This window comes from Salmo salar, chromosome 04 (assembly GCF_965601325.2).
Source record: "Salmo salar chromosome 04, fSalSal1, whole genome shotgun sequence".
NCBI classification, from domain to species: domain Eukaryota; kingdom Metazoa; phylum Chordata; class Actinopteri; order Salmoniformes; family Salmonidae; genus Salmo; species Salmo salar.
Window position 1 is genome coordinate 23,896,721 of NC_138294.1, and position 10,616 is coordinate 23,907,336.

A 10,616-nucleotide genomic window follows, 5' to 3' on the forward strand; every position below is an offset into this window, starting at 1 on the left:
TTCAACGTAATTTCATTGAAATGACATGGAAACAACGTGGATTTAACCACAGTGTGCCCAGTGGGTAAAGAAACACAACAGGCTTTACAAACTGAACAACCCAATAGAAGTGTCTGTTAAGGAGAGAGAGTTCTGATTTGATATCTGTGTAACTTAGACGTTTCTCTCTCTCCTCACTCTCTTCTCCCCCTTCTCTGACTCCTCCCTCTTTCCTTCCATCAGTCCATCTCAGGGGTGCAACAGGAAGTGACCCGGCAAGCCAAGGCTTTCCTGTCCTTCGAGAGGATGCCGGAGATCCAGCTGAGCCGCCGGCACTCCAACCGGGAGAAACCCTGGCTGTGGTTCGCCACCGCCAAGTCGCTGATCGGTAAGGGTGTTATGTTGGCGGTGACGCAGGGCCGTGTGGTCACCAACACTCTGAATATCGCCAACGAGGACTGCATCAAGGTCGCCGCCGTCCTCAACAATGCGTTCTACCTGGAGGACCTACACTTCACGGTGGAGGGACGCGACACGCACTACTTCATCAAGACCAGCCTCCCGGAGAGCGACCTGGGAGCGCTGCGGCTGACAAGCGGGAGGAAGTCGCTGGAGAACGGAGTCAACGTGACTGTGTCCCAGTCCACCACCGTGGTGAACGGCAGGACTCGGCGCTTCGCCGACGTGGAGCTGCAGTACGGCGCTCTGGCGCTCCACGTGCGCTACGGCATGACTCTGGACGAGGAGAAGGCGCGTGTTCTGGAGCAGGCCAGGCAGAAGGCGTTGGCGAGCGCCTGGTCCAGGGAGCAACAACGGGTTAGGGAGGGGGAGGAGGGGGTGAGGCTGTGGACGGAGGGGGAGAAGAGGCAGCTGCTGAGCGGAGGGAAGGTGCTGGGCTACGATGGGTACTACGTCCTCTCCATAGAGCAGTACCCCGAGCTAGCAGACTCCGCTAACAACATCCAGTTCCTCAGGCAGAGCGAAATAGGGAAGAGGTAACAGACAGAATCCTCGGCACTGGCCGCCAAAGAGACTACCCCCTCCAAATCCTGCCCCCCAACCTCCCTCGCCTCTACCCTTTTCTCTAAAAAGGGGGAGGGTCCAGGCTAGTGCTGTGTTTAGCGCCGCCTAGCTGAAACAAACACAGTAAAATGTAGAAATATCTCAAACTGAACTAAACCTAACACTACCACTGTGGGGCCTGAAAATCAAACAAAGCGGCTCCAACCGACGCAGATGTTTGTCCCGTGCTATACAGCGTTGAATGGACTGTGGACTCTCTTGAAAAGAGAGGGAAAAAAAGTCAGAACTCTCGGTTTTGTGAAAGGAAAAAAAAGGTTTTTGTTTTTTAAATCGACTTCCTGCTATTTGCTTTCGGAAAAAAATATTTTAAAAAGGAAGAAAAAATGTGTTTACATATACGCATACCACTGCAGCACGTCTGGACAAATAGACAAAAAGCCTTCTGGTTTCTTACAAAGGACAACGTCTATAATCTGATTCTACATCCTGACGACTGACCTTTGATTGACCTTTGCGTACTGAAAAAGGTAGTGTTGTTGTTCGCAGTAGGACCATGGGTCTCCAATGGTGGCATCAAGACAGTCAAAACCACTTGTTGAAATCACTTGCTTGTTCTCCTGCTTTTCTTTCTAAAAGGGACAAAACAGCTCCCACCAAGTGACTTCTTTACCAATACTAGATCAAAGTGGGACGTTTTGGGAATCGGGAGGGTGTGTGTGTGTGTGTGTGTGTACAATGGAGACAATTTGTGTGTGTGTGTGTGTGTGTGTGTGTGTGTATGGAGGAAGTTAATCAATTAAATGAAATGAAAGAATCATATCCAACCAATCTTTTGAAAAACAATGTGAGACAGTATCTTTATGGATTTTTTTATTAAGATGAAAAATTCCAAAATTATCCGTACATCAATATTAGCCTCTTAGAGAAAGTAATTTATGTACAGTGTTTATACATAAAAAAAATAAAATCGTAAAAATATGAAGATTTTTTTTTCCTTCGTCATACGTTACTGTTTATACTCTTCATTAAGTTTTCAATATTTTATCCTATTATAATTCATGGTAATGCTTATTGAAATAACATATAAAAAATCAACCTTACTGTATTATTGATTTCTGCATTGAGAATATTCCAAGTAGGGTTTTTAATTTTCTTGCCTTCATTGATCAGATTCCCTGATATCTGAGACGAAACCACGTTTTGTTTTGGCACTTATATTTTTTTATTAGAAAAGTGTCAGTTGAATGGTCGATGTCAGTCAGACAACCATATGTCTTAGGAAATACTAGACTACTACTATCAAGAGCTGGAGAAGAGCTTGGCTGTGTGGTATGGTAGTATATCCTACCTTGTGGAAATAGCCTTTCAACCTTAAGTCCTTTTGAGTAGGACACAAGGAAGGGCCGCTTGTCCTTCTTCAGCTAGAGGGTTTGAAAACAAAACCTCTTGGTTGTCTTACCTAGATATTATTTCTGCCTTTCCTATAACAAAACCATGCTGTTTCTTAGATCTTAGCTCAAACGAGAAGGCTTCTCATAATCACTATTAAGGATGGAAAATTCCAGAAACTTGGAAGATCCAATTGGGACTTATGGAAAAACCTGGTAATTTTGGGATCATTTCCAGAATTTTACAGTCCTAACCACTATAGCTCTTTGCTCTTTTTCTACCTAGTTTAGGAAGAGCTTAACTCATCAATCAAATGTATTTATAAAGCCCTTCTTACATCAGCTGATGTCACAAAGTGCTGTACAAAAACCCAGCCTAAAACCCCAAACAGCAAGCAATGCAGGTGTAGAAGCACGGTGGCTAGGAAAAACTCATGTTCCTTGTACCAGCACAGAGAGCACAGGTAGGGCTGCAGCAGTGACAACTGAACAGAACCAAATACGAGCCTCTTGACTTGAACAGATACAACACCACCATAATCCAAGGGACCATGTAACATCATGCTCGTAAATGTATTCCTCCAACTTCACTTCTTTTATCCTAAACATGGCTAAAATCAAGTGCAAACACAATCACATCAAGCAGTTCATTAGATAGGGCAAAGGGCAGAGTTTAGCTCAAGTTCCGGAGGGGAAAAGAGCGAGAGAATAAATCTGGGAAAAGCCTACAAACGGCTCTATGTGCACTCTGGGTAATGTTTCCCGACATAACCTAAATGGCTAGTGAGTGTAATGTAAAGGAGTTGCCAGGGTGATGAACATGACATCAGCACTATGAACTAACTCTCCCTACTCATCTCTCTGCCTGAGGGAGATAACACACATATTCACCCACAGAAAGAGAAAGAAAAGGTTTTTTAACACCAAACTATGACCATTTCAAAGATTTTAGTTGTTGTGATGTTCTGAACCACACTTGAGGAAACGTTGCCAGTCACACGAACTCTACATCCCCAGGAGCCATACCCAAACGCGTTTTTCGTCAGGAAGTTGTTCTGGAGGCAGCTCTGCAGAGTGGTCACTAGCTGGCACAGCCACAAAGTCATAACATTAACACTAACCTTAACCACACTACTAACCCTAATGCCTAATCCTATCCTTGAATTAAGACCAAAAATGTAATTTTAGTTTTCATGGATTTTTCCAATATAGCCAACGTTGACTTTCCAGCTGGCCTAAGGGTAAATCGCTCAGTTCTGCCTCTAGGACAAGACTCATGAAAATAAGCGTCAACCTGCTACCCAAACAGAAGATTACAACACCCGTTCTCAAATGTTTCTCGTGTTTCCCTGTTGCTTTTTCAGTCAATGTGACCGCCCCATACAGTGGTTCAAATCTGTTTCTTTTGTAAACAGATTGTAAAAAAGACATAGCGAATGAGAAAGTATTGTTTTTTTGCTTTATGATTCTTTACATATATATATCAATCACTGAATTGTATTGCCTAGCTTATTTTTCTATTCATATGTGTGACAAGGTGGACAGAAGAGGGAAGGACGTATACTCCCAGGTTGTTTGTGTGTTGATTTGACTATGTTGTTGTCAGATTTTCTCTGGTGTTATTGGTTGGTCTTGGTCTGTACCATGTGCCATTTATTCTGCAGGGGGAGTCAAAGTTGATCCTACCCCTGCTGTATCACATTGCTACTATGATGCCCCCCCCTCTCCCCCATCGTCAGCCGAAAGTGCAGTAGCCCAATCACATACAGTGGCTTAAGATCAGGACTCAACATACTGAGTTTTCCTTTTGACTTTGCTGATCTCTCAAAATAACACTTCCCCAAAATTAGACAAACATACACTTTTAGTGCTGTTCTGTTTTACTAAGTAGAATGTTCCAGTCTAGCAATGTGTCAGACACCTCCTATTGGAGCGGACACACAAGTGCTAGAAGGAGGGGAGCATATGGTGTTTCGGGGGTTGAAAAAGGATCATCCCACAAACATGCAGGAAGCAATGTGTTCTGGGTATTGTTTGCATGCTTACAAAGTAAAACGCCCTTCCATCCGTCCAGTCATTGTTTCCCATCCATGTTAGAACATTTACATATCTACATGGTCAAATGCTTCTGTATTATATTGCACTACAATGTAACAGCGTTATTGCTTAATGTTTAGTCCATATAATAACCTTAGAGTGCTGGTCGATGCCAGGTCATAACCTTGATGTCTGGGCTCCAGGTAGAAGCTTCCCCTTAGGCACAGATCTAGGATCAGCCTCCAACTCCAATCCTACTTAACCATTAGGGGGTGAAACACAAAACTGGCCTTAGATCAGTGTCTCTAAAGGCATCATACCTACCTTCCGCTTTGTCTGAAGATGGTGATTAGGTAGAGGAATTTCCTTTCTCAAAGAACTTCCTGACTTTAGCAGGAGAGGCTCATGGGATTGGTACCACTGCTGACCGTAACGCTGAGTCAAGCACCAGCGTCGCTATAAATATCATATTACCGCCATTTTGTAGAATGATGTCTATAGTGATGTCACCACTAGCACCACCACAGCCACCTCTCTCACCCTATCGCAAAAAACACATCTGTTCTGCGGTGTCACACAGTTTACAGACCTGAAGGGACAGCAAACACGGCAACGTTGAGACAACGCCGTGTGGTGGTTGTGTGTTAGCTGGGAGTCTTCTATATTGTGTGGTGATGAGAATTTGAGCAAAGAAAATGTGTACTTTTATTTTTGTTAAGACCATTGTTGTCCAGAGTCACAGGTTAGCTGATGGTTTGGAGATTGAGAGAATTTGATAAAGATTTTTCTATGTATTTTGTCATTTGTTTTCGTTCTCAGAAAATGAAACAGATGGCCGAAAAGTGATTTTAATTGTTCAGTCAGTCCTCTCTTTGTAAAGAAGGTACAACATATCTTTTTAATTTATTCAGAGATTTGTTCATTTTTTTCTTTCTTTCAATCTACATCCTCCGCGAAAGTTTCATCATAATTATATTGTTTTTATATAAACAAACATTGCTGTTTTTAGAGTGCAATTAAAGTGCAATTTTAATGTAAGTTCCGAAAGGTCATTTCCGGGGATGCAATCCCTTTTCTCTCCCAGATGTTAAAGATCCAACAGAGATCAATCATGATAACAATAAAACATGTCATACTGTGAAGGTTTCTGAAGCTCGGCTTGAACTTCTCTTTATTTACTCTCAACGTACTGGATCCACACACGCACGCGCACCTATCCCACTCTAATCCTCATGTTTGCTTTTAGCACCTGCTAAAAGTCCCTTTTAATTCAACAGATGCAAATGCTTGCTCCATAATCCCCATCCCTATTACCGAACATGATGGGCCGAACGGATCAATCTATCCAACTGTATTTATTGTAGGAAGATAGAAATCCCTCATCTCCTTTAGATGCTTTCAAAAAGAGAATTACTGTATGATAGCGTAAACATAATACATAAAGGTATGGCCATAGAAAAAAAAAGCCTAGTGTATCTGACCTGTTCATTGGTTACATTATAAAGGCTTGGGATACACGGTGTGTGTTCAATTTTAACATACTCACTCAGAACATGAAATACACATACAGTGGCCAGTTTATTAGGTACACCCATCTAGTAACCCTTTGCGTTCAAACATCGCTCAATTGGTGTCAAGGGACCTAACGTGTGCCGGGAAAACCTTCCCCACACCATTACAACACACCAGGGCCAGGGATTTGTTTTTCCACTCCTCCGTTGTGCAGGGTTGGTGATCGCGTGCCCGCAGGAGCCGCCACTTTGTGTTTTTAGCTGATATGAGTGGAATCCGGTGTGGTCATCTGCTGCAATACCCCATCCGAGACAAGGACCGGCGAGTTGTGCGTTTCGAGATGCCGTTCTGCCCACCACTGTTGTACTGCACGGTTACAGTATTTGCCTGTTCGTGGCCCGCCTGTTAGCTTGCCATTCTCCTTCCACCTCTCTCATCAACAAGCTGTTTTCTCCCACAGGACTGCCGCTGACTGGACGTTTTTTTGTTTGCCGCACCTTTCTCTGTTTTAAAAACAAAACCTAGACAGTGTCGTGCATAAAGAACCCAGGAGGCCGGACGTTTCTGAGCTAGTGGAACCGGCGTGCCTAGTTTATATAGCAAGCCACGGTTACGTGACTCAATGTCTGTAGGAGTGAACCATTTTAATGAACGGGAGGGTGTACCTAATAAACTGGCCACTCAGTGTGTATATATTCATCAGTGTTATATAATTTACTGTTGGTTGCAAATTTATTTCTAGTGCTGGTGGTACCACTGAGACAAAGCTCTTTCTCAATGGCGAACGTGCATAAAGATGGCAGAACTCAGATTTGACGTCACAGTTTTGGCACGATCCACTGAGTTGTTAAAACTACTGCGTGTAATATGGTTCAATGTGCCAATTAATCAACACAGTTTTATCAATTTGGGGGTGTTGAAGCTGAAATTTCAGTCATGTATGCTGTGTTAATACCGTACAAAAATAATAACAGAGAGCAATGTACAGTAAGGTGAACTTAGCAGAACGTGGAACTTTGTAAGTGCATGGGGGCCGCCATCTTTATGCACCTCTGCTATTGCCTAAAAAGTCCTCTTCTGATTTTGAAAAACCACAAATTGAGCAGGTGAAGCCAACCTAATGATGAGATTCCACCATATTGTTTTCACCTGTCAAGTCTTTTTCAATCAGTGCAGATGAACTGAAGATGGGTGAAGAGGACATACTTTTAAGCAATTGAGCAGTGTCTATTTATATGCATGATCTCCACCTAATCCTAAGCAAATGCATATACAAAGGTTTTATAAATGAGGCCCCCGGTGTGTGTGCATTCTCCAACTGACCAGCAACATTCACCGAGGAAGTAAGTTCCCAGGACCAGCAACAACCTGCGGAGAGCCTGGGGTGCGTTCAGCAGGACAGAACGTTTTGAAACGTTCAGATAGAAAAATGCTATGTTGAGAAAATATGCGTCTCTTACATGTAGAATGAAAGGAATCACGTCGGCTCTATTTGTGGTATATCTATATGCAACGTTCGACAACGTCTGGCTACTGAACGGGATCCTGAGCTGTGTAGCCCTGATAGGTGAAGATGCCTTAGATCAATCATACACTTTTAGAAAAAAAAGGTTATTTGGCTGTTCCCATAGGAAAACTATTTTTGGTTACAGGTAGAACCCTTTTGGGTTCCATGTAGAACCCTCTGTGGAAAGGGTTCTACCTGGAACCAAAAAGAGTTCTCTATGGGGACAGTTTTAAAAACCTTTTTGGGTTCTAGATAGCACCTTTTCGTTCCTAAGAGTGTACAGTATGCCTTGGGACCTCAAGAAGAAGAAGAAGAGAAAGCTGGACAACCCTACCGGGTAGAAAACCTTATGACCAAGCAAGCAAACGCACTATAGGAACCCCTGACACCTATAAAACAGTAACTAAGGACTTTTTTTAAGGACTACGAAGGTCTAATGGTCTTGGAGGGATCATATGCCTTGGGACCCCAATAATACAGAGCTGGAAGACAACCCTACCAGGAAAGAGAGTGAACATTCTAGTAGATGAAATACTAGTTTCCCCATTGACAACCATACAACCACCAAAACTGACTGCTCCACTGCCATAGGTGAAGTTGTCTTGACTTGGAGCAGTCATATGCCTTGGGACCCCAAGAAGAAGGGGAAGAGTTTAGACAACTACCAGGTAAGAGAGAAGACTGCAGATTGATTAGATGAATGATGAATATAGATTTTTCCCACTGTAGCTACTGAGGGAACCTGACAACCAAGGGACAAAAACTCTATAGCAACATACTCCTGGCAACTTCAGCCAGCAACTTAGCCAGCAACTTAGCCAGCAACTTAGCCAGCAACTAAGCCAGCAACTTAGCCAGCAACTTAGCCAGCAACTAAGCCAGCAACTAAGCCAGCAACTTAGCCAGCAACTTAGCCAGCAACTAAGCCAGCAACTTAGCCAGCAACTAAGCCAGCAACTAAGGACTTTTGTGTAGATTTTCTTTCATTTCTCCTCCTGTTATTTGTATGCTAAAAGCTCTGACAAAGTGAACGCCTGTCTGTGAGAGAACCGCGGCCAACAACCTCTTAGCTCACGTCTGAAACAAAGCTAGGCTAAATTCCAAATGGCACCCTATTCCCTATAATAAAGGGCCTATATAGTGTACTACTTTTGACCAGATCCCTATAGGTCCTGGTCTAAAGTAATGCACTAAATAGGATGCCATTTAGGATGCAGGCTCAGCCCCAGGAGCCTCCAGTCCACATCACTAGCACGGTCTCTGGTTTCACTGGTGTTTTTACGTCGCGTAGCGTTGCGATACGCTCCGGTGACTTTGTTTTCAAAAGGCGAAAGCAGAGACGCCGACCGAACGGCGTCCCCTGACCACCGTGAAGCAACCGGTTGTACTGTGTTAGAGAGATACAGTGGTGCAGTACAGGCCACTGGTGTTGTAGTCACACACACTAGCTTTCCCGTGCGCACACACACACACACACACACTGACACTCTCTCATACAAGTCAGAGAGGTACACGCTTGCTCTCTCTTACTCTCTCTCCCACTCATTATCTCTCGTATACACCACACACGCGCACACGCACGCACGCACACACACACATATACTGTCCCTCTGTTCTAGTTTCTCAGTGCTGTAGAGAATATAATAGGTACTACTGGGAGGAAACAGACCCAACTCCAAGGCCGACGTGAACCTCATTAAACAATCCAACCCTGGTGAAATGGCTTTTCCAGCCCTGGCCGTGTGTGTCATACCTCATAGCGCACATCCCAATTGGCATCCTATTCCCTATTGTGACCAGAGCACTGTAGGTCCTGGTCTAAAGTAGTGTACTATAAGGGAATAGGTTGCCATTTGGGACACAGCCATAGTGCAGCGATCCCCCAGCCGTCATGTGAAACTACATCCATCTACCTTGTCATTTATTAGCCGGCTGTGAAGCATAAACCAAACCCACATGTTATTGTGTGTGTTAGACGCTTAGGGACGTTGGACGGGTTGGATGTTATGTTCCCCTCTCACGTGGTGTGTGTGTGTGTGTGTGTGTGTGTGTGTGTGTGTGTGTGTGTGACAGAAGAGCTATATTGTATTGACGACATGTACGACATACTTTCTCTTGGGGCTGAGCATGTAGCCTCAAGGCTTCATATCAGCCAGGTTCAAATACTATTTGTTCTCTGTTTCTTTTCAAATAGTTTCCGCCCAGTTGATTGAGCTGATCACGAATACAAGATGTGCAGGGTTCGCACTTTAGGGGTTATTCCATTGGTTCTTTGAGACAGCCCAGCGCAGTGAAGACCGGAGGAAACGGACGATCAATCTGTATCTGCATGGGAAGTAGAGTGTGAAAGAAAGAAAGAAAGAAAGAAAGAAAGAAAGAAAGAAAGAAAGAAAGAAAGAAAGAAAGAAAGAAAGAAAGAAAGAAAGAGGGACTTGGCTGGCATGGTCTGGGGAGGGAGAGGGAGGGATGGACAGAGTGAATGAAGGAGGGAAGGGGGGAGGTAGCGAGTCACAGACAGAAATAAAAGGATGAGGCAGGGAGGGAGAAAGGGTAGGAGAGACGGAGGGAGGGATGGATGGAAGGAGAAAGAGGAGAGAAAAGAAAACAGATTAGCTTAATGCAGTCACAATTGTTTATTCCAGCTCAAGGGGACTGACTGGAGCCCAGCCAGGTACACTGAGTCAATAGAAACAGACCTGACACACACACACACACACACACACACACACACACTAGGATGTGACTCAAAGATAGACACAAGCTAGCACAAACACACATACACGCTAGATTAGAATATTCAGTTTGAGAGGTATTCAGACACACACTAGTATTGACACTTAGAGAGATTATGTAAAACACAAATCAGCATATGTATATCTGAGGATACCCACTGTCTACCTCTACACTGCATAGAGAAACGCGGGTACAGACACATTAACACACACATGGTAGCTCTCGAGGTTAATAGTCCTGCTGTGTGTGTGTATACACACACAAAAGACACACACACACACACGTTCTCACACAAAGATAGGCGTACACACAAACACACACAGCACAAGCTTTATTTAGACTGTCAGACTGCTAGCGAGGCGTTTTGCTTGATCTCCATAATTCAATTTCAATAGTGTCACGTTGTGTCACTTTTATGTGGCTCTGCTTCTCGCACG

General features: G+C 43.9%; 1 protein-coding gene across 12 annotated transcripts in view; it reads left to right on the plus strand.

The window, feature by feature from the left end:
• Positions 1-5,579, plus strand: part of LOC106602442 (teneurin-3) — a 401,337-nt gene extending 395,758 nt beyond the window's left edge. For all 12 annotated transcript variants that reach the window (XM_082974188.1, XM_082974185.1, XM_082974186.1 and 9 more), the window contains one exon: positions 223-5,579. In XM_082974188.1, the coding sequence (XP_082830314.1) occupies positions 223-978 (756 nt within the window). In that variant the 3' untranslated portion in view covers positions 979-5,579. The remainder of the gene's footprint in view (positions 1-222) is intronic.
• Positions 5,580-10,616: the final 5,037 nt, after the last annotated feature.